The sequence below is a fragment of the Nymphalis io genome, chromosome 26 (genome assembly GCF_905147045.1).
Source record: "Nymphalis io chromosome 26, ilAglIoxx1.1, whole genome shotgun sequence".
Classification (NCBI taxonomy): Eukaryota; Metazoa; Arthropoda; class Insecta; order Lepidoptera; family Nymphalidae; genus Nymphalis; species Nymphalis io.
The window spans coordinates 8,398,206-8,424,089 of NC_065913.1; the positions used below are offsets into that span (position 1 = coordinate 8,398,206).

General features: G+C 34.5%; 1 protein-coding gene and 1 non-coding gene across 2 annotated transcripts; one reads left to right on the plus strand and one right to left on the minus strand.

Moving 5' to 3' along the window:
- Positions 1-164: 164 nt before the first annotated feature.
- On the minus strand, positions 165-24,516 carry LOC126778404 (putative serine protease K12H4.7). The gene is made up of 11 exons (XM_050501892.1): positions 24,513-24,516; positions 23,919-24,070; positions 21,097-21,275; positions 11,224-11,334; positions 9,298-9,431; positions 7,481-7,619; positions 6,581-6,726; positions 4,508-4,636; positions 1,448-1,580; positions 664-861; positions 165-406 (listed from the first exon to the last, which is right to left on the minus strand). Exons 1-11 carry the CDS (start codon positions 24,514-24,516, stop codon positions 247-249), a joined length of 1,485 nt encoding a protein of 494 aa, XP_050357849.1. The 3' UTR covers positions 165-246.
- Trnad-guc (transfer RNA aspartic acid (anticodon GUC)) lies at positions 5,102-5,173 on the plus strand. The gene has a single exon. It is a non-coding gene; the product is annotated as a tRNA-Asp (tRNA).
- Positions 24,517-25,884: the final 1,368 nt, after the last annotated feature.

Genomic DNA, 25,884 nt, shown 5'->3' on the forward strand with positions numbered 1-25,884 from the left:
ACAAAAAAACTTCCAGAATAATGACAGTTTGAAGAACATCAGACACTCCGGTGATGGAGATAAAATGTTTTTTTTCATAAGGTACGATCAGAAAAAATAAAACACTATTAACTTATATATATTTATTATTGAAACCTTCTTTAAAAAAGGAAGAGGAAGCATTAGCCCAGCAGTGGGACATTTATTTACTGTTATATTTGTTAAATATTTTTATTTTCCTCTGTTAAATGAAACCATAAAGTGATATTACAATGCCGTGTATAGGCTGGCGATTGCCGCCACCAGTACAGGAGACAGCGCCGCGGCGCTAGCGCTGGCTCTCACACCGGTCATCAGATGTTCCATGTACAGCAATATGTCAACTTTTGTATTTTGTAAATCTGTCGTCTCGCTGTCATCGGTAGATCTGGAAACAGAGTAAATATAGTTACGAGATTCCTTGGTCCATACAACGGCGTTGTTAAAAAAAAAAACGCGCGCTCATTTAAAACCGCCATTTTTTGGTAGACAAGAAAATAATTGGCGCGACTTATGATTTGTTGAATGTGTTCACTTGTGTTATTTGGATTTTTAAGAATAATAATTGAGCGAGTTATTTGCATCAATTGATGATGATACGTCAGATGGTCGCAAAAATTCTCTTTTAAGTTTTATTTCACATACCTAATAGCTCTACAATGCGAGACGGTAGGCACGACGTAAACAGGCGACGCTTTCGTCGCGTGCGTCGCGTTCGGCCCCATCGGCGACCACGGGTCGTGACCACCGACCGCCGACACCACGTTGTCAGGCATGTGCGTTAAGCCGGCGAATAAGTTGTTCGTTCGTTCTATACCCGAACGCAATAACGATTCGTCGAAGCTGTTGACAAAACATTAGGTCATTGGTGTTTTCTTTCCTACTGCGAAGTTGTTTCGTCTTGAATATGTATACAATGGCTAGGCAGATGGATATTTATTGGTAAGTTGTCACCTTTGTCTATGCAGCCATTGGGTCAAGTTTGACCCTGGCCTTTAAGGTTAGAATAAACGACGCGGCAATCTAGTTTGCCAGTGAAGATAAGCCTGGGTAAGGAGACTCTCGATGCGGACTGGCTTTTTGCCAGCTAGAACCCTCGCTCACTCCGTCTGTAGTATTTTACGGAGTTTAAAACATTCTTTGCTTCGTCGTTGTTTCGTGAATATCTGAGATGTCAAATGTTTCGTGATTTTAGTAACACTAGCTCGTTTATCACTGGTTAACTGTTATATTGGCTAGTTCGCTCACTCACAAATACAGCAATACAAAGTATCGATGTTTTGGAGTTCTTACACACAGCTGTCTCCAGTAAAATATGTTGGAATCGAAATTTGTTATAACTTCATTCACGTTAGAAAAATAATATCTATTAAAGTAATATCCACTGCGCTATCCGTAAAACTGAAGATGTTCAATGAAATGTACGTACGCTGTAGATAAGAAATCCTTGCACATCTGATGAAAGTAGCCCAGAGGAACCGCAGAGAGGAACGGCTGCTTTCTGCTGGTCGTGGTTTGATACCAGCCGTACTCCACGCATGTTTGGTACGTCCAGAGACGCACTGGAAACATGTTATAAAAATTGATATTTTAATAAAAATTGTTTCAAAAAGCTATCGTGTGATTATTTACAATTATTTTTATTAAAATTGCGTAATCATTATAAAGGAGTAAAATAGTTTTTTCTTGAAATATAAAAATATTCACAGGAATGTCCTTGCCTTTGGTGTATGTTTTTGTTATTATGATTGAGCTTATATTCGATGTGCCTGCATGCTTTTATTTCCAAACAGCATCACAATTGATGATAACAATACTATTTTTGATTCATTTCTGGATACTGCTTATAAATAATTAGTGTCAATTAGCAAAAAGTAGTATTTTTTATGGGAAATTCCTAATGTATTTGAGTAGTAATTTGAAAACTCTCACATTACCTCCCTTCACTCTAAGGACTTCTACTACAACGTTAAAGCTTTTTCACAATCGGACTTTTATCCTCTTCTTTCAAGGTAACATCAATCTTACGAGTGTTTTAAACGAAATTTACAAAACAATTAAATTTTACATATATTTATATATGTATGTATGTATACATAGTACATTTCACACACCTAAATAGTTTTCATAATCAATAAGCGATTGATACTTCTATATTCTTTTGTCTTCTGTATTATTTTTTTGAAGAATGGATCGAAGATATTGTTTGTTAGATATAGATCAATCGCTAACATGTTTACACGTGTACAGCGGGTTTGGCAGACGTATAGACGCGTAATACGTGTGACGGTTAAGGCCATGGGTATTCGTTGTTAATTAATTTCTTACCTTCCTCGTGTGTATTTTGTCATGTCACTTGTTCTATGTACAGTATATCTATTATGAGTAAGGTGTGTTTTTACAAAGGATATTTTTTCTATAATATATTTCATTTTTTATAACTATTTATAAATATATGTTAAATAAATTATGAGCTTATTATTTATGATAATTTAAAACTAATTTCTTTACATACTTAATGAAAGTAATAATAATAATAATATCCGGGGACATTTTTCACACACGGCCATCTGATCCCAAATTAAGCTTGTACAAAGCTTGTGCTATGGAAACCAGACAACTGATATACTACATATACTACTTTTCTTTTTGTAAATACATACTTATATAGATAATTATACCCAGACTCAGGACAAACAGACATGTTCATGCACACAAATGTCTGTCCTGGGTGGGAATCGAACCCACAACCTTCGGCGTGAAAGGCAAGTGTTCTACCAACCACGCCAACCGGCTCGACAAAAGTTTCTGAACAATTCAGAAGAGAGTTTCACAGCCCCTCAACGTCCCACAAGCAAAGGCCTACTCTTCTAATAAGGAAAAGCTTTAGTAGCTTATTCACACTTGTACGTTTCTTCACGCTGGTTTCCTTCCGTCGAGATGAATTATTACCACAATTTAAGCAACAACAAACTAACCGGTGCTTGCCCGGGTTTGAACCTGCAAACATTTATGCGTACTGGCTAGATACCAAAACCAAAGTTAAAATATTATGTATTTTGTTTCAGCAAATAATATATCACTATATATATCATTATGTATTTTTTGTATAATAATTTTACAAGTACATCGTGTCTGTTAAGATCAAAATAAACTTAATTCAAGGATACTTTTACAAGCACTTTTGAATTAATTAACAAGAATTAATTAAGCGTGAAACATTACCGGATCAAAAAGTGGATCCTATTGAAAAGAACCGCCAAAGATTATCAGTAATTACAGATTACGAAATATATTTTTTTATCTAAAAACACTGATTATATATTGCGAGTCGTATCTGATAATTGGTTGTAAAAATGCTGAATTGTATATAACGAAAGCAATTAATTATTTATTTTCGAATAAGTTGGCGAATTGTCAAATAGGTTATCTGATGTGATGTTTAAGAACTTAAGAATAGAAGAATTGTATAATATTTCTTATGTTAACCCTATGATTGCCAATGCGCCACAAACTCTGGGAACTAAGATGTTATTACCCTTGTGCCTGTAGTTACACCGGCTCACTCACCATCAAACCGGAATACAACGATATATGTATGAGTGATTAGAACCTAGCAAGGCCCTACCACAAAGTAAAATATATTGAAATAACGTCCGACTATGTTCCTCTTAAAATTGAGTTTATTTCGACTGTGATTTCTATATAAGAAATTACTTTGTTTAATTATTTATTAATGATATTATTTGTTTAATTACCTTTACGGGTAACATTACCCATTGTGTTAATTCATTTTGAAACATAACCAATTTATCACACGCTACTAATGTAACTTTAGTCTACGAATGTCCGAATCGTATTATTTTAAATTTATTATTATTAACATAAAAGCCTTTAACAACAAGCCCGCTATTCAAATGCAAATGTATTTCGAGTTTCGAGTTACCAGGACTTAAAGAAGCTTTCTGAATTCTACGGAATATGGATTTAGCATTATTTATTATTTTGTCGAACGATTTGCATATCGAGTTTATTCGTTTATTTTTTTTATACTTTGTTGATAGAGTCGTTGGTCTAGAGGAGCTGTTTATTTTACCGAATACGAATATTCGGTCAAATAATCGGCAATTTCTTAAATGTTTTTTTTTATTTGGACTTAACATAACATAACATAAGTCTTAATATAATGTATAGTATATAATGTAATGTATGTATATACGTCCGGTAAGGAAAGCAAATTCGATAGAAGAAACGGCGAACTAAACTCATCAAGTTTTTCTTGTCAGATTTTGTAAAAATTTACAAAGAACAACAAAGAAAATTAAAAAAATCAAAACACGTACCTATTATTGACTAATAATAGATAGGTAATGTAATTTTTAAAATCAACTTAGTATATATATATATATATATTAATTGTACGATATATTATCTGTATTTGAATAATCTATGCAAATAAATAAACATATTCTTTCATCTTTAAGCTTACTTGTGCTCTGCGGTGCATCGTAGCTGGTGTTCGTGTGTTCAGCGATCTGCTCAGAGTACCGGGATTCGATACACGGCTGCGTCCAAGACTGAGAGGTTATCCAAGCGGCTAAACGTTCTACTGGGTCACCTGTAAAAATATATTACCTCAGTAATAATATATTTACCTCATTGCCCCAGTTTTCTAATGAAACTGATCAGTAATTCTATTTACGCTTTTGACAAATGAGAGTTGTATCTAAATAATAATAATTAATAAGCGATGATTATTTTTACCTATGTAAATTCGTCGTTGAAGTGTTATTACGTAACACACATACAAACTTTCGCATTTATTATAATATTAGTAAGATTTAATTGTTTGGGTTAACAATTTGCGTGTGTTACGGCTTGTCAAATATCTTTTAAAGAAGATAATATTATAGGATATTATTTGCTCTTAAAGTGTTCTGTGTTTATATTTTTGTAATATAACATATAATAACATTTGATAAGTGTAATTTTAAAACATTTCAATTCTTATCAAATATCTAAATTTTTATAAAAAATTTTCTCTTGATAGGAAATGTAGACAAAATTCAACACATCAGTTACATCCTCGGTAGTATAGTGGTAAGTATCCCCGCCTGTCACGCGGGAGACCGGGGTTCGATTCCCCGCCGTGGAGTTAATATTTTTTTTCATTTACAAAAAACCTTCATAATTCATTTTTTTTTCTTTTATTTAACGTCACAAGTTAATTAACGTCCGTTAAATCTATTAATTAAATATGAAACCAGTACCAGTGAAACGATTGAGCTGAGAAATTTAACAATAAAATTTGTTTTTTATTATAGTTATTAAAAAAAAAACCAAATTCACTAACGATTGTCGAGAAATTATCGACATGTTCACATAGACAACTAGGGGTTCCATCATCAAGGAATCGACGATGACCACGTCGACAAACCACATCGGCAGAGTAACAGAGTACATTATTTTTCTTAATAAATGTACATTTTGTAATCAAAGTAATATCTTGTATTCCTGAGGAAACTAATTCAATTAAATCACAATTAATATTAGTGTCACCTAAAACATTTTTATATACTTATGTATATTCAAATTTAAAGTGATTTATGGGTGTGACAAATTATACACAATCAAAAGAAGGAAAATTGATTTAAATATTTTTTTCTAGACTTTGTTTAAGTGTGATATTGTGAAGATGTGCCACGGTCTCTTAATCTGCATTTGTCCGTGCTATTTATAAAATTTATATCAAAGGTGTCGTCACTCGTCATCACACGCCGACACACAGCTAACTGACCTTGGCTGAGTTACGAGCTGAGTGGCGCTGCTTCAAAGTTGGTTATTTTGCTGTTTTTGTTTTATATAAATATTAAAATACATCTGTTCTCAAACGATTTGAAAATAATTTTCATTAATAGAAATGTTGGTTTATCTGTTTGTGATTAATAGGATTCTATACCGTTTGACCGATCATTAAACTTGGAACTTGGGTTTTAGTATCCACATTATAATAACTCACCGCTAGATGGCGCTGTACATCAACTTTAGTAGCGTTTAACCGAACGTCATGTAATTTTTCTTGGTTTAAAATGTGTATCATACACCCGAGGACGGGATGTAGAAAGCGGAACCGTTGTTACAATATGATAATAGAACTAAATTAGGTTATTATTATTTTTTAATAAAACAAGTAAAGTTAAGCAAAAACTTAAAAAAAAAACATTTCAAACTATTCAGGAAACGTCTCTACATATATTTCGTTTTAATCATTCTTTTTAACATTTTTGTAACGATAGAACTCGTGACGCGATTACCCCTTTGATGGTCTTTTTAATTTCGGCAATTATTTTTAGAGGGTCATCAAAAATATAAATACGCACGCCATGTTAAAATAGCACCACTAGTACCAATAGTACCACCACCGATAACTTGCTGCGGTCGCTGGCTATGGGCGCCCGCCATCACGGCACGGATATCTTTATCTGATCCTTTGTGGATCATCTTAATTATTTACAGGCACACGGCGAATTAAGCTTATAGCAATTAAACGATGAAATATTACCAAGTGTGTTGTTCGTGAGTCGTTCGCACGCGGCTGGTATATGTCCCGGCGTCGCGTACTGCACCAGGTACGCGAAAGTTTCCGTGATGCCGAACCAGAAGAAAGTTGCAAGGTCCAGAGGTGTCGTCCGCAGAGGCGAGCAGGTGCTACGTGGCAGGGCACATTACTTACATACTTTTATACTTTATTGTAGAGCAGAAAGATTAAAAAAATTACAAAACATGGATATAACCGAATTATGAGTAGCATATGACTTTGGCGACTTTATCGCTACATAGCGATCTCTTCCAGGTAACCATCATTACATTATTAATTTGTTTTCGACAAGACCTCCAAGATATACTCTGTGGTTATATTATTGCCTGTGGTAGATGTATCAAGGTTAGTTTATTGTAGGTGATCAAGGCATCTTGATATTTGATGATTTTGATTTTGGTTTTTAGTTGCTAGATGGATTAGCGCTATAGCTAGATTCCCCAAACATTTTTTTATGCCACAGTTATATTAGGCTCCAGTACAAGATGTTTCAACTAATTTTTTCATAAAAAAAACACTTAAAAGCGTATGTAGATAATATAATTGAAGTGTTAATTTTTTACAGTAATGTAATAATAAAACATTGCGTCTCTCTCGCCTTCACGGCGACGTGCTTCGCAAATTAAACACTTACGACAACGATTAAACAATAAGCGCAACGACTCGGTTTTTTATTTTCACACCGCGATGCTAGGGGCGATCTAATATTTGAGAAGCACTGCATTGCATTGGATTATAATTTTATACAAATAATAAAAATTGTTTATCAAAACAAAAATGATAATTAATGGCAGACGCGTGGAGAGAGCACCTGATGGTAAATGGAAATTTTCTCTTAAATTGATCCACTCACAGTACACTCACTTAAATAATTGGGACACCCGCTCAACTCCAGCTGGTGTTTCAAGAAGTTGCATCACGTGCCTCATCGCCTCCTCAATAGAAGACACGCACGCCTCACTGCCTTGTACTCGGAGGGCCTCGGTTATCACCTCGAGGTATTCTGAAATATGTAAACGCTCGTTATAATTTTGAGAACCAAAATGTAACCAAAATATTAGTTTCTTGTTCTATCAGTTGAAATTTTTTTACTGGTGGTAGGGCTTTGTGCAAGCTCGTCTGGGTAGGTACCACCCACTCATCAGATATTCTACCGCGAAACAGCAATACTTGATATTGTTGTGTTCCGGTTTGAAGGGTGAGCGAGCCAGTGTAATTACAGGCACAAGGGACATAAAATCTTAGTTCCCAAGGTTGGTGGCGCATTGGATATGTAAGCGATGGTTGACATTTCTTACAATGCTAATGTCTAAGAGCGTTGGTGACCACTTACCATCAGGTGGCCCATATGCTCGTCCGCCTTCCTATTCTATAAAAATAAAATAAAGATTTTTAAACTTGAGGTGAGGTGAAGTTTAAGTAGAAGAACATGGGACATAGCATCTTGGTTCCCAGGGTCGGTGGCCCATTGACAATGGGTTATATTTATTGATCTGTTGTCTATTGGTAGTCGTGACCACTAAGCATCAGGTCCTCATTCGTCAGTTTTCTTTTCTATTTAAAAAAAAAAAAACCTAACGTTTGAACGTGTTCATAACAGTCCAGTGAAAAGCTGTTGTACGTTTGGAAGCGATATTATACAGTATTTAAAAAAAGTTTTTGCACGCAGTTTGTGAGTCAAATTATTAAACCGAATTTCATCTCGCCAACTATTTCGGAAGGGTGATTTTTTGTTCGTTTCATGAATGTTATTTTAGTGAAATAATAAAAATATTTCACAATTGAAAAAATATAAACAGTCTCCATTGTTATATAATTAATAAATGTTCCGACTATTTTACCATAATCTGTACGTTCTTGCTTCAGTTGGAGGTGGAAAAAATTCGTGTTTAGTTTCAGACATTAATCATGTTTATAAACATAAGCACAATAATTTATCTCATGTCAGCCTCAGAAAAAAGTCTTGTGTGTTTATCTACACATAATGTTTTAACGTATAATGTTTTAATATTTCTTATTAATATTTATATATATAAGGACGTCGGAAAGCCGGGTTATCGCATCTAATTGTTGATTCGTGAACTCGTTAACACGGGAATCCTTGTTGGGTGTTATGCTCAGGAAACGTTAACATAAGTAGACTGCAACGTTGACTTCTGTTACTATTTTAATAACAAACACTTCAATTTCTTATACAATGAGAGATTACACTAATAATAAGTGCTTTAGAGCTAATGGTTTGCGAATGATCACCGCGTACCATCCCTGTCAACCAGTCCATGATTGACATGACGTTCACCCGTTGTGACAAACGCAACTCGAGTCGGTGCTATCCGTTCTAATAAACTAAACAGAATAATTTACCAACGATAAAAAATAACAAAATAAATTTTAACTCTCAAAATTAACTGATTTTCATGATTTAATAATGTCACGCGCCGACACATACAAAGTACACTCTCTAGTCGGCTGTAAAGCTTTCTTCTTTGTTTCGCTCTGGCTATTGCGAATCGAAGTCTAATGCATTATATATATGAATATTTACATTTATGAATATAGACATGTAATATTATTCTTATTGTTTCAACTTTTAGGTGCAAAACAGACAGACGAGAATCATGTGCCACTGGTTATATTAAAAAGTACATTAATTTAAAGTGTCTAGTATTTAAATTGTATACCCGGAAAGTCCTCCTGGGCGTGCAGCGGTCCACTGTCGGAGAATGCAACTGTTATTATGTGAGGGTACGCGAGTCGCATCCAGGTCGCCATGCTACCTGCGTAGGAACAGCCGACGAGAGCCACGTTACCTGTTCTAAAATAACAAATTCATGTTTTCATTTATAATAATAATATATATATATAACATATCCTGGGACATTCACACACGGCCATCTGATCCCAAATTAAGCGTGTGCAGAGCCTGTACTATGGAAACCAGACAACTGATATGCTACATATATTATTTTTTTCTTTTGTAAATACATACTTATATAGATAGTTAGACCCAGACTCAGGACAAACAGACATGTTTACGCACACAAATATCTGTCCTGGATGGGAATCAAACCCACAACCTTCGGCGTGAAAGGCCAGCATCCACCAACCACGCCAACCGGCTCGTCTTAATATTACATATTGACGCCTTTCTTACTATCGAAATGTAGTGGACAGCATTTCTAATGAAAAGTGTGCAAACAAGCTGCAAGGGCATTTGGAAGACGTTAGTATACAAGTCCGTTTCTAATTTCCAGTCACTTTCAACGGTTTTTGCATTCAGAAAGACTGAATCAACTAATATTTTTATTTGTAAGTTGCTTATATATTATATATGATTTATTTACATAACAATTAACATTAAAGCCTTAAATATATACAAATAAAAATTATAAATGGCTACTGTCAAATTATGACCGCGTGAATTGGTGGCTAGAATGTTAATTAAATTAATGTAAGTATTTATTTTTAAAGAGAATATTAGCAATATTTATAATTAAGGATATTTTTTTATAGAATAGGAAGGCGGACGAGCATATTGGCCTCCTGATGGTAAGTTGTCATCAACGCCCATAGACATGGGCATTGTAAGAAATGTTAACCATCGCTTACATCACCAATGCGCCACTAACCTTGGGAACTAAGATGTTATGTCCCTGTAATTACACTGGCTCATTCACCCTTCAAACCGGAACACAACAACACCAAGTACTACTGTATTGCGGTAGAATGTCTGATGAGTATAGGATACAAAAAAAAAAAATACACAGTGGATTATAGAATTTAACGGTAGATTACGACGACACAGACGGGCTTGCACGAAAGCCAACCAATCAGCCTAAAGGCTATTAAAAAAATATATCGCTTTAATAAAGTAAGGGATATTTTTTTTTATTTAAGTAACGTTTTATGTAAATTGAAGTAAGTAACAAATATGTTTCAGAGGTAGAACGTGGACATTTACCCTGGACAGGTTCCAAGAAAGAATCAACTTTTCGAATGTATACTCCTCTATTTCTGTCTTCGAAAAGCATATTTAAGATAACTTGCTCGTCTTTTCAAGTTCACTAGTTACCGTTCTCGAGTTCGCACGTGAAATATTAAAGAATGTATTCGTTATTAAAACCTGGCAAGATATAAATAACCGTTTTAAGAAGTGCATCGGACGAAAACATTTTAACATTGCGTTTTCATACGATATTTTGTAATTTCTGCAAAAATTTTATTTTGTTTCTTGTTTAGTTTTTGTCTTTAGTTATATTATGTGGATATATTTTATTTAGGTTGTTCTGAGAACTTCAACATAACAAATTTCACTTTTAGATATCCATTATTTTCAATAAACGCTTAACAATTTAACATTGTATCTTATATATGTTTCTGTTTTACTTGCATTTTCACACGTGTAGATTTTTATTATTCATTTATATTATACTTTCATTATAAGGAGGTGAGTTTTGTTTGTTTGTTATTCCTGCTTAAAATTAAAATTAATCGAAAATAACCAAAGCAAATGTTTTTATAAGCGGTGACGGAAACTGCAACTCAAAGTTAGTAAACAGGTGCACAAACCAATGTCAATCAGTTGTCAAATTAAAGCAAATACTCACTTGAATTTTCCACCTTGAAAGCTGTCACTCTTGACGTATTGGATGAACTGTGCCAAGTCGCCCAGCGCTTGGTCTACGTTCAGGTAACGGAGCTCTGGCACGGTAGTTGCACTGTAATAATAAATTACTTTAAGAATAGGAATTGTGATTCAAGCTGGTCTTGAATTCTTAACATTTGGTTGAGCAGAAGATGGTTTTTTTAACTTAACTTTTTGGCTTAACTTTCATTTGTAAAGTTGTATGGATATTGTTTAGTTTGATATGTTAAGTATATAATAATACATTATGTAACTTCACGCTCAAAATCCATGTGATTGTAGACGCTTATACTGCCATAAATAGTAAAAATATTGTTATTACAATATATTTGAAAATCTTTTTGCATCTGGTCCAGCATAGGACTAAGACGGCATAATCTCAATTTTATTGATATTATACGACAATGCCTGGTTAAGTTTTTAATTGAACCATAAATTGAAGTAAATTTTTCGAAGTAATTTTTTATTTGTAGTTTTAAAATTTGTGAACGGATTGTGTGAAATAGATGATTCTTTTGTTATTTGCTCCGAAGATATGAATGACACATAGTTAAGTATAAAATTACACTCTCGGTACCATCGCGTAATCTCTTGACCGCGGGTCATTTGGATAATCGGCAATTAACCTGTAACGCGCCAGGGCTGACACTTGACGTAAACCAAATATCATTTTTTGAGTCAACATAATCGTTAAAGCGAATCTTTTTTGAGAGCGACATGAAAGAGTCAGATGAGATGAAATCGGTTTAGTTTTTATGTATTTTATATAAAATTTGTAGGTGGACTGGGGAATACCTTTTGATGTTAAGCGGTCACCATTCTCCACTCGAAATATTACATAATAGCTGTATACAATATTAATGATTACCTACAACGCCTATGCATCACCTATCATCTATAACCTTGAATTAATATTTATGTTCCTTATGCCTGTAATTACACTGGCTCAACATACAAACGGGAACCAATAATTATAGTTTGGCGGTAGGTATGAAGGTAGATTGCGTCGGCACTCGTGAATGTGCCGACGCTGTATCATCTAAGCAGGCGGCATATCGCACGTGGATCAACGGCTGCATTAGCGGGGCATCTAACATTGACTCACTGAAAGCAAACTACAATAAAAATTCCAAGTCCTGTAGGAAGGCATACACGAGATCGGATGCACAGCGCATTGTACAGATTGGTCATGACCTTATTTCGCATCCTAGGGGCTCCCGTAGCTTCTGGCGTCTGACCAAGTCTGTGCAAAACAATTTCTGCCAACCTTCGCTGCCACCGCTCAGAAATCCGGACGGATCGCTAGCTCACAGTCCGCAGGAGAAAGCCGACCTCCTGGCTTTTTTTTTTTTAATATTTGCCGGGAGGGCAAATGACTCCGAATCTCGAAATCTGAATGACGAGTATGCGCTCTCACAGCGAAAAAGTCAGCATTTTCCCCTCTTCCCTCCCTCTGTGGTACTCCGCTGGTGATACAAAGCAAAATCGCCATGCTGGGGATCGACGTTCGCTGCGACCTTAGTCCAACGGATTACATCGAGGCTGTTATAAAAACAGCTTCACGGAAACCCGGAGTTCTGAACAAGGTGCGGCGTTTTTTCACGCCACAACAACTGTGCCTGCTGTACAAAACACAGGTACGGTCTTGCGTGGAATATTGCTCGCACCTTTGGGATGGCTCCGCTAAGTACCTACTGGAGGCCTTGGACCGGTTGCAGCGACGTGCAATACGCATTATTGGCGACGTAAAGGTCACAAACACCCTTGAACCTTTACAATTGCGTCGTGAGATAGCAGCACTGAGCGCTTTCTATCGATTGTATCACGGCGAGTGCTCTGAGGAATTATTCTCTCTAATTCCTACTTCCCCCTTCCTTCTTAAGTCCACGCGAGCTGGTTCTCGATGTCACCGCCTAACTGTGACATCAATTCCATCGCGCACAAAGAAATTTGGCAACTCCTTTCTTTGTCGCACTACCAAAAAATGGAATTCCTTACCAGCTCACGTGTTCCCCTCCTCTTACAACCCGGGTTCCTTCAAACGAGGCGTGAAGAGGCATCTTGCGGGCCGGCAAGGCGGTGACGGCTAGTACAGAACATTCTTCCCGACTGTACTGGCCGTCGTCGCGTTTGGACTCTACTACCACTTACCATCAGGTGGAGTAGAGTCATTTGCCATCCCGGACATATAAAAAAAATGATAAGTATTAAACCTAATATTTTAAAAGAAGACTCCTTTTTCGAACGTAAAAAGGTGTTTCACTTCTTTGCATGTATTGCGTTGAAAGTTATTTTTTTTAAATTTCAATCTTGTCTATTATGGCACACATTTTTGGACTATTTACATTGTTTTATTCAACCTTCTTAATAGTTTTTTTATATTTAAATGACAACCAACCCTACGAACAATTGTTCACGCCCAGACTCACTGAGACACGAATACTTAAAGAGTCATTGAGATTATGGAATGAAATGACTAAACTTGCTCCAGATTAGGAAATCCGATGCACGTGAATGCTCTGGACGCGCGGTCCGCAGGAGGTCCTTAGTAATATTGTATCTTTTCTTCAAAACTTTGATTACCACTGTATTCTATAGTTTTATATTTCAGGGTAACGCTTTATGCAAACCCATTTGGCTCCATTTAGGAGATCAAATAGTAAAAGAAACATTTTCTTTATAATCTGTATATTTTCGGTTTACATTAACTAATTTTCAACCTTTTCTCATAAACGGTCATTAATATAGCGCAAACATTTTTCTTTCAATCGTACCGGTAGATGATGAGATTAGCGCCGTAAGACAAAGATACTCTTCAGCTTTTTCCGTAACCGTAACAGCCTGTGAATGTCCCACTGCTGGGCTAAAGGCCTCCTCTCCCTTTTTGAGGAGAAGGTTTGGAGCTTATTCCACCACGCTGCTCCAATGCGTTGCGTTGGTGGAATAGACATGTGGCAGAATTTCAGTAAAATTAGACACATACAGGTTTCCTTACGATGTTTTCTTCACCATAAAGCACGAGATAAATTATAGTCACAAATTAAGCACATGAAAATTCAGTGGTGTTTCCCGGATTTGATCCCACGATCATCGGTTAAGACGCGTTCTTACCGCTGGGCCATCTCGGCTTTTTTAATCCTCACTTATATTATAAATGCGAAAATGAATTTCTTGGTTTGTTACGTTTTCACGTCTTAACTACCCAACGGATAATTATGAAATTTTGCATACACGTTGTCACGTTGTGTACACGTTGTAAAGAAAAATACAGCTTACCTACCTCCCCTCCCTAACACGGGGACAAAGCCCCGACTGGATACTAGTATTAATATAGTTTGCAAAGTATTCAGTGAATCATTTATTAACTTAAAATTTAGAAATGTGTTTAATGTTTTATTGTTAAGTAAATATATCTGTGACTGTGAACTACCAAAAGAAAATATAAATGGAATATTAAAAGAAGGTATAAAGAAAGTTGCTAATCTTTTTTTTGTGTGTAAGGGTAACAAAGTTAAAAATAAAATATTGTTTGTAAGCTGCATTACATAAATTACATTACGTGAAAAAAATACATTTAAATTGAGTTACGAGCAAATTTATAAGATACATATCTTAGTTTTACTGTCATAGCTCAGTGGTTACTAATCAATAGTGTTAGATTGAAATCCAAGAGAGCATTACTCAATTTTCCATGTGCTTAGTTTGTGTTCATAATAAACTTCATGGATTTCATAAAAGCAAGTTAAGAGCCAAAATGGCCTCGTGGTAGAATACCATATGGGCACCACTGAATTTTCATGGGCTATATAATAATTAATATCGCCCTCGGTAGTCAATAAAAACATCGTAAAGAAATATGTTCCTAAGTACTATGCCGCAGTGCAGAAAGTTTTCATAACAAGAACGAATTACAGGTCCTATGTATACTTTATATTTAATTAATTTAAGATATATTAATAATAATTTAAGACAAATATAAGAAATAGTCGTAACGTAATTGTCTTTGGTTTAAAAAAAAAAAACATTGGTAATTGATGAATACCACTCAAGAAATAATATAATTTATATATATTTTATATAATGAAGATTATGAGTTGATTTTCAGACAGGATGTACAAATTTAATCATATTTTATATTTGTTTATTGAAAAAGAGCAACAAGAAGAACCTGCAAGAAAGTCAATAACTATTTCAGTAGAATTTACACTGATATCTTCCGAAGCGGTAGCTTTGCATTTAATATAATCTTGTAAAATAATACAAAAGTACTTGTAACAAAGAGTAGTTGAATATAGTATTTTTCATTTTGGATAATGTTTTTATTTTCAATTTAAATTACCCTCTAATATAAAAATGCTTAAAATATTATTTTCACTTCATAAACATAAACTAAACCGATACGAAGTTGGCAAGCGATTTTCCATACCTCACCGAGTATGGCTTTATGACGTCACGCTGGCGTCGGTCCAGCTCGCTGCCATTAAAGCGGCCATTACGGTTAATGATGAGACATAGACTAATGGCAAGTTATTGGCACCTTTGAGCTTTTGTTTATGAGTCTGGTTAGATGAAATTTCTAGATTTGTATTTACTGTTTTACCGTAAATTTTAGTTTGTATCATTTGATGTGTAATCGCGCTTTGTAGAAGAAGATAAACATTCAAAAAAGCTATGGCTGGGAATGATAAAATATACTCCCACTCTCTCACTCAAAATAAAATCGTTGGATTATTTTACGTATAATATAACAGCTCATAAAAATACCACAGCTGATGCACCCACAGCGCATTGTGATAAAGAAAACAGTAAATAGAAGAACAGAAAGAGAGATGCTGGTTTTTTGCATATAGTAAGATAAAAGAAGATCAAATAAGCCACCTCATTGTATATCTTCTTAAAAGATGATATATATGGGTTAAAACCCATCTGAGCCGTGACAGCACAGTGGATGTTGATCGAAAATCATGGTTTCAAATCTGCTCCATTCATTTTTTAAATGATTAATTTCTCATTATATTTCACGCCCTGATTGGCGTCTTGATGAAATGCATGTCTCGGATGCCATTTTGCTACATGTGTCTTAGACAATTCGTATTGGAGGAACGTGGTTGAATCTTCAAGCCATCTCCTTGAGAGGAGAGAGACAAGAAAAAGAGGTATGGGTTGTTCCTTTACTTGTTTTTACTTCGATGCTTTGCAGTAGGATGCTAGATGCCTTGTACACTGGCTTTTAACTATAGGCCAGTAATTTGGTGGTTCTATCTACTAACACTGAGCTGAAGAATTTCTTGTTTTATAACATTCATTATAGCTATTTTTATCGTTGATGGCGCTGGAGAGTAATGTTCGAAAAACTGTACTAAGTTACCATTCACAGACTCGTAATATTAATCAAAATACTAAACTTTACTAATGTACCGCCTTTTATGTATTCGACGAATGGAATACCAGTTTAATTGCATGGTTAATATAATTATAATCAAAAGCTGGTCAAATTTCACCGAGATGATTTAAAATGAGGTATTTAAATTTAATATGATAATTTTATCTCAAAGGACAATAAACGGTAACGAACATTTGCTTTGGAGCTTAAAATGGAATTGTGGATGTTAGACGCGGAATCAGAGGCGACTAATTAATGCCCAAATACTCTGGGGCTTGCAGGCTTCTGTCACACCGTGCAGCTTGTATTATTACACCGTATGCATATCATTTTCCTTAAAAAGGTAGAGGCGGCCTTAGCCCAGCAGTGGGACATTCACGGGCTGTTACTGTGCTGTACTTTACATATCATTTTGTAGACTAGAACATTTCTGCACACAATTTTTTTATTGAGCCGCAAATATACAATTGTTATATTTTCATAAATAGTGATTGAGTCAGAATACATGAATTATAGTAATTTGGCTCAAACTATCTCAGTGTCGGCTTAGAAATAAAAAAATAGGTTACAATAATTACGATTTAACGTCTTAAAATACGTTTCCATTAATTAATATACTTATATCTGAATTCAATGAGTAGATGATCTATAAGGGGAGGCAGTCATCTTGGTTGAACTGACGAACAGTTTGTCAAGATAAAGAATCTATGATAAATTAGGTTAAAAGGAAAGAAAGAAGAAGCATCTCATCTGTATTTTTATAGTCACACTTACAAATTTTACTAATGAATGTCGGTTGTGATCATTTAGGTAAAATTTCGTTACACGACGTAGTCGCTTTAGGGGCTGGAGCACCTGTGACCTCATCGGTCCTCTGTGAAAAATTATTATCACATATATATAATAAAAAAATATATTTTGAATTTAATAAGTTTACAGCTTTTGAAGAGCGGCTGTGAACGTCGTAAAATTCTCCATTTGATTTACGTCATAATTTTTATTTATTTTTAAACATTTTCCTACCATTTTATTTACATGTGTATTCAATTTATGTGTCATTATTTTTTAATTATAAATTATTTTACATAGGAACCATACGTTCAATATTTTTATAAGTACTAGTTTTATATTTTTTATGTGAAACGTATTAATCTATTGGCGTTGAGTAAAAACTGATATATTATTAATAAAATAATAATAATAAATTTAATCTATTAATTCTCAATTTATTTTTATATCGGTTTTCTTTCAATAACTATCAGTTTCAACGTTTCACAGCGGGCGAGCGTCCCGTGGCGCCCACAGTTTTTTATATTTTGTTTAAAATATAGCAACCTTTAATCGTTCCCCGGGTTTTTTCCTTTGGGAGAACTCAAAGTATTTTGCGTTTCAGATTTCTCACGGGACGTTGATATATATCCTTTGTTTAATCTTCCTCTTGTGGGAGTTAACGCTTACAATTCTCTAGGAAGTTACAACGATTGTTAAATTATATTTTAATTAGTGCAAGTTATTTGTGTATATTTTCATATTGTATTTTTGAAACTGATGATATCGACCATTGTCATGGTTTTTCAACCATGGTCTCTCAAATAACTATCCAGGTAATATTACAGTGCACAGCTATGCTTGGACGCTAGTTAGTCGGCACCAGACTCTGTACCCTCACTCTTATAATCTTATAAGGCAAATCTGATAAGACCGGAGGTAGTTCAGGTTCACGTGTCCAATGTACGGGAGTATCAGCTCTGTCATCTTAAACTACTGAGATTTTTTCGACAGAAAAGTAAAAAGATATTGACCATACCCTGAAATATCTCTGTATATATTTTTTTAAATGATCCGATATTTCTTACGTAAATATTGTATTGATGACAGGAGCCTTTCAGTCCATGTGCTCAAGAAGACGCTGACGTTGTATCGGACTTTGAATAATGGTAAATGAACTTATCATACGAAACAATAAGGAAGCATTGTTACGTAAATAAATTGTAAGTTGAAGTAGTTATTTTTTTTGCCTCTTCGATCCGTGCTGAGGACGGCCATAGCAGTGGTTTGGTAAGAATCTCACATAACCCGGTTCCACCCCCATGGGACACGGATACCTTCCTGAAGGTTTTCATGCAAGAAAAAAAAAGTAGGTTATTTTGCCGACAAGGTTTTCAGCCGACATGGTTGAGTGGATAAAATGCGTGGATCAAAGATTGCGGGTTCTCTTATCTGAGAAAGTATCATTAAGTTGTATGTACTAAGTGTGCGTTAATTATTTATCTAAAAGGTGAAAGAAAATGTTGTAAAAAAACTGCAAATATTGTAAGATATATAAACACATATGTCAACCTTATATTATTTTAAAACCTTCTCCACAACAAAGACAAGCTGTTTTAATACTACACGATATCTGATTTTTTATTTTTATTACAATTGCAAATAAACCACTTACTGCTATATATAATTATTAAAAATAGTTTTAAAACGTTATTCACAATGAACCAAAGATTTTTTACTAATGGAAAATAACAGCTAATATTCTTTACACTCTTTATTCTTTAAGCACTTAGATACCGTAAACTCCATAAATGTTTTAACCTTGTACCATCATTGCAGTGTCTTATTGTAGATCAGTCTATATACGTGGGAGGCATCCGATTACTATAATAGCGGAGACTCTGTACATTGTAAACGCCGAAAGAAACGAATTGAAAATAATCAGAGATTTATACATTTTCATTGACCTTGTCCAATGTATTCAATATAAGCGCTTTGTCATAAATTAATTGGTTGGACAATCTATCGCTTTAAATTATTATAGACCGTTGTCTCCCTGACTGAATTTTCCATCATATTGGCTAATATCAATGGAGTCGTCAACTATATATAAACTATTATGGTCCAGGTGTAAGCGCGCATTCACTCGCAGCAATGGCTTTGTTCCCATGGATAGGTTGAGTGAGCCAGAATACATTATATTGGTATCGAACAACTAATACCTCACTATGTTTTATTTGACTACCTTGTTGGTCTAGTGGCTGCAATATAGCTGCAGATACCACCTTTCAGATCTGCCGTTCCATCGGATTGTGAGAGTGCATCTGTGTTTGGGCACACACTTATGCACGATAATATGTGTCAGTTGGCTAGTCTCTAGCTGGAATGGCTGGAACCATCCAGGAGGACACCACGTTTGTACGCTTTAGTGAAGGTAACTATAGAGTCTATTCATGGTATATACTTTTAAATAAGATGAATAATTTTTAGCTTCTGTGTAACTAGCGGCCACAGTTGTAGAATCGGTATGTGATCGCGTTACGACTCGCTTCCTGCATGCACTGATATCTGTGCAATGGTTATTCTAGTGATTATGGCCGTAATGTTAACTTTGGGACCGATTTCATTCTTGCAATGATACTTAGAAAACATTTAGAAAATGCATTCTGAACTTAATATACATATTTTAATTGCTTAAGACGGAATAATTCCAATGAACGTGATTGGACACATCATTTTCGACCGTTCAAATACAAGAAAGATGTTGGGTCTTATTGGTTTATTTCTTAGGTCTCTATTTATTATTTTAGCAAAGTAATTCAATTTGCTTCTTAATGCATTCGAACTTTTATAAATATAGTTATATTTATATAGTTTATTATTCAACAATTATTGAAAGGTGAACGAGCAAATTTAAAAAATGATGGTCAGTGGTTAAAACTCCTGGAATTTATACGATACAAAGGTCAAATATTTATAATCAACTATCATGCGTGTTATCGCATGATAGTTGATTTAATAGGTGTTAGTTAAATTACCTTATTTAGTTGAATAGTTATGAGTATTCTAAGACGATATATTATAATTTTGAGCACAAAGATTTTGTTTCCATATACTGAATATCAATATTGTTCATATTGAGCATATATATAGCATGTAAGGACTTATTGATAAGAGGGTTTGGGAGTTACTTCACCAGGCTGTTATAATGTGGATTGGTGGATACATGTGTGAAAATACATCCTTACGATGTTCCTCATCGCAGAGGACGAGAAGAATTATAAACAAGAATTAAGCACGATGTTCGATAAAGATTCGGTTCCTAGGCAAATTCCGGTCTCAAAGCAATATTCTATCCTTAGTCGTCTGTCATTCCGAAGTGACATGCCACTGCATCAGAAACTAAAAATGTGTACCTATACTTGACTCGCCGTTCCGATTTCATTCGAATGAAATTAAAAAAATGTTTATTATTTTTATTAATTATTAAAAAAATTATTGGATCCCGATCAGAGCGCCATCTGCGTCCAATTTAGACCATCAAGGAACCCACGTAAACATACGCAAAAAAACTACCACTTAGGAGTTCAGTGACGTACACACGCATAGAAGAATTACATATATACATTATACATATGACATATAAAGTTTTAAAATAATAATAGTGATTTTTTTAATGCTTACTTGCTAGGCCTTGTTTGTCCATAGTATCTGTGCTCTGTGTAGAACAGCCCCGCGCCTATTCTTTCAGCCAGCTCGAACGCCAAGCCCCCGGTCACCCAGCCCGGGGAGATCGACCACTCACCGCCGACGAAGATCACGATATGTCCGTTTTTCGCGAACTGGTTGTTGTAGTAGTATCGCTGGAATTATAAATCAATACAAAATCATATACAAGCATTATATCCTAACTTTTAACGGAATTATTAAATTATTATCTTTAATATTAATCATTAAAGTTTTAATTAATTCAAGCTCTTTTAAATGAGTAATTTTTTTTATTTATTAATTTGAGAAAGTTTAACGAACAAAAGGTATGTGTCAACTGTGCCTAGACATTGGCATTGAATACGTGAAAGATATTCATTATTCCATGTATATTGTATATGTTAGCAGTTTTGGGATGTGAGTTGTTACGTTCATCTTGTCTGAAGTCAGAATAGCAATTACATTTTATGGATTCATGGGATTCGGAAAAATATATAAATATATTTGGTTGTAACTACGCTATGTTGCATCTTACCGATAACTTCAGATAAATTAGCAATATGCTAATCAATGGCTAACTTAAATATTTCGTTGTTTAGGCATGTGGTTGACATCCCTCCACACCACCTAACAATTATTATTTAGTAGTACTATTATTATATCTGTATATAGCTATAGCAATGATTCACAATCGTATACAATAAAAGTATAATCAGGAAGTGTGGCGTCTTCCATTTACGTAAAAAAAATAACTTAGATAAATGTTTGCGTCCATAAATAGACCAATTGAGTATGTAATTATATACACGCAATCTTATTTAAATACTACGTTTGCTTACTCATTCATTAAGTTACTTTTAAACATATATTTTACTGGTGGTAGGGCTTTGTGCAAGCTCGTCTGGGTAGGTACCACCCACTCATCAGATATTCTACCGCAAAACAGCAATACTTGATATTGTTGTGTTCCGGTTTGAAGGGTGAGTGAGCCAGTGTAATTACAGGCACAAGGGACATAAAATCTTAGTTCCCAAGGTTGGTGGCGCATTGGATATGTAAGCGATGGTTGACATTTCTTACAATGCCAATGTCTAAGAGCGTTGGTGACCACTTACCATCAGGTGGCCCATATGCTCGTCCGCCTTCCTATTCTATAAAATATATATATATATATATATATATATATATATATATATATATATATATATATATATATATATATATACATATATATATATTTAGAAAGAAATATAATACTTGTAAATACAGTATAGAGTCATTCGCCAATCGATCTATTTGCACATACAGTACAGTGCTATGAGCATAATAAGCTATATGTATTTGGTTGTGATGGCAGTTTCTTTTTTATTATTTTTATTTATTGTGTGTTCTCCACATGTACAACACGCCTTGCGTATTTTTATTTTTTCATTAGTTTATTTACTTATTATATACTAAGGTTCTGTCTATGGTTTTTTTTGTATGAGTCGTGGCTCATCGTACTATCGTCCCATACTATGACAGACCTTTTGAAAGAGTTGGTCCGTTAATGTTTTTTTTATTGTAATAGATTAGTGGTCAACGACACCCATAGACATTGGCACTATAAGATATATTAACTATCCCTTACAGCGTCAATGTGACACCAACCTTGGAGAGTATAATGTTATGCCCCTTGTTCCTGTAGTTACACTGGCTTCTCCATTCCTCCACTCTTCCACCCTTCAAATTGGAACACAACAATACTAAATATTGTTGTCTTACGATAGAATATGTGATCAGTGGGTGGTGGTCTTACCAGACCGACTTGCATAAAGCCTTACCACCAAGTAAAGATGGTACATATGAATGGAACATACGTAATCTGTGCGCAGGCTACTGCGCTGGCACTGTTTGCCACCACCATACATTTTTTTCTTGCGCAAGAATTTTAATTATGCCATATCTCCTAACATATTCATTGTAATTAATTAAAATGTCCTCCAGATCGATTTCGGCCACGGCGGCCAATCTCAAGAGCCAACTGCGCAGGAGATATTATAGTGCACAAGTGATTGCGCAAATACATGTGCACTCTCTATTCCCTAACTCTCGTAATCCGATGGGACGGCAATTCGACTATCGGAAAGAGTCCAGGCTCAGGACCAACGGCTTTACGTGATTTCCGAGGCGCTTCCGAGTCTGCGGCCTTACATATAGCCAATAGACCAACGAGACAGTCAAAATTAAATTAAGTAGAAATTAAGTATATAGTTTAAAGGAAAAATATGCTTAAAGTTCAAAGGTCATCGCGTGCGACCGCTTAATTTTTATATAGTGTTTTAAGTTTTAAATAATAAAAAAATATTAAATTTACAAACTATTCAACTGTTTCTAGTTTACAAATAATAAAAGGTGTATGTTAACAATATATTGAGCTTACTTGCGTATTGTTCGCTCCCGATATCCGTGGTACGCTTACATCGCGGCATTTGTCTTACTTTTAGAATTTTATATCCTTAAGACCTTCTAAACGAAAGATCCGATTTAACTATTTAAAAGAAGAATTTACGTGTACATAATGAACCTTTATTATGACACTTTTAGTTGTTTAAGGTACGAATGTCATCATCTTTCAGTTCTGCCCGTGTTTTGATTAACTCATTTGAACATAAAGCAGTTATTGTGACTTAACTATAATAGTTAGACATAATATAGCCTCGCGGATTTTTTTGTGGATATTGATGAGTACTATAAACATGTATTATTTGATAAATAGAAGCGGTTATATAGTTACTACTAAATAATAAATACTTTACCATAGGAAATGTCTCAGTATTGGAAGCATCGAAGTGGTTTAATCTCACATTGACCCAGCCCTCTATGGGAGTATTTCGGCTCATAAGTTCAGGTGGTGGTGGCTCAAACGTTCTTAGAGCCAATATTGGCGTCAATATAAGAAGTATTAAAACTGTAATTAAATTGGAGTTATTATTATTTTAAGCCAATCTAGTAACTGTCACAGTTATAATATTAACAGTATATAAATTAACAGCTTAATGCTAAGTGAAGTATCAAATGTCGAATGACTTTTTATATTTCGTCATATCGTCGCTTAAATAAAGTTTTTTTCAAGTATCTTTTTGAACAGTTTCTTTTCAGGTTACTTGAAAATGACTTGTTTGAAGCGCGTTGAATCTTGGCGTCATGGAATTAGTATTACTTGAATCTCGCTTGAAATCAATAATGAATATTTTTATTTTGGCTCATGATATCTGATGATTAAGATTCTTATGTCATTTTTTTATGTTCAGTATATATACAAAAATAGGACAAAAAATATTGAACAATGCAACTTATTTAAATTACTTATATAAATTCAACTTATATAAATTCAACTAAATAATACTTACGCATAATTTCTGATATTCGACCGATCGATAACTACACAATGAATGAAATATACTAGCGATAATACCAATGCGCACATTATCTTTCATATCTGCATAGCTGTTAACACACTCTCGAAAGAAATGTATAAAACACTAATTATAATAACTATTATAAAATCTATCTTTATGTCTGTATACATATAGATTTATTGAATATACAGCAATGTTTGTAAACGTGCTGTGCCCCAAATAGGTGTATAATTCAGCGTTCAAGATGATTATGGATACAGTTTACAATTTGGTACAGTACTCGGTGTTGTTGTGTTCCGGTTTGAAGGGTGAATGAGCCAGTGTAATTACAGGCACGAGGGTCATAAAATCTTAGGTCTCAAGGTTGGTGGCACATTGGCTATGTAAGCAATGGTTAACATTTCTTACAATGCCAATGTCTATGGGCTTTGGTGACCACTTACCATCAGGTGGCCCATATGCTCGTCCGCCTTCCTATTCTATATATATATATAGTTTATTGTATTGAATATAACTATATAAAATTTACAACATTAATAAATAAATAATACAATGCTTCTATAACAGCGACAGTGGTGCCGAATCCGCGCCTGAACAAATAACTCACGTATAACATTTTCGTAACCAATGGTCCAAATTGAAAGTAGAAACTGTTATTTTTAATTACATTAAATGTCTTAATATGTAATTTCTTTAAGATGATTTATAACTGTGTAAAAAATAATAACAAAATTATGTTTCTCAAATATATATATTGTACTAGTATAAATATAAATAAATAATATCTTGGGACATAATGATTCACACATGGCCATCTGATCGGAAACTAAGCAGAGCTTGTACTATGAAAAACAGACAACTGATATACTACATGTACTACTTTTCTTTTGTAATTACATACTTATATAGATAATATTGAAAATATTAGATTTTTTTTTATTAAGATTGATTGTTAAATGTATTATAGTAGAAGGGTTGCGCTTGCTAAGCTACTATTACTAATGACGATGTTCTCCTGCTATAGGACTCGGTAGCTAGCCAAATACGCGGGACATATTATAGTGTAATTGCGCATGCGCAAATACATTTGCACAGTCTATTCCCTCACGACAAGAATCTCACACGGCGCAGGACTGACGGCTGTCCATGCTGCCCGAGAGACCAGAGTGTAACTCAGGCTACTACGTAATTTCTTGACAAAAAATGCCAATAATTTTCTTTAAAAATTTGAATAGTACTTGAACATAGGATATGAGGAACTGCCTTATATTAACGCGAAAAGATAAGTCCTAAATATAAGGTTTTCATTAGCATTTTGATTCTTAAAACATAGTTATATTACTTATGTTATTATAATTATATT

Coding starts and splice junctions, on each gene's coding strand:
- LOC126778404 (XM_050501892.1), bottom strand. Junction 6,727..7,480: donor CGGGTGTCCCAATTATTTAA/GTGAGTGTACTG, acceptor CCTGCCACGTAG/CACCTGCTCGCCTCTGCGGA. Junction 1,581..4,507: donor CGATGCACCGCAGAGCACAA/GTAAGCTTAAAG, acceptor ACATGTTTCCAG/TGCGTCTCTGGACGTACCAA.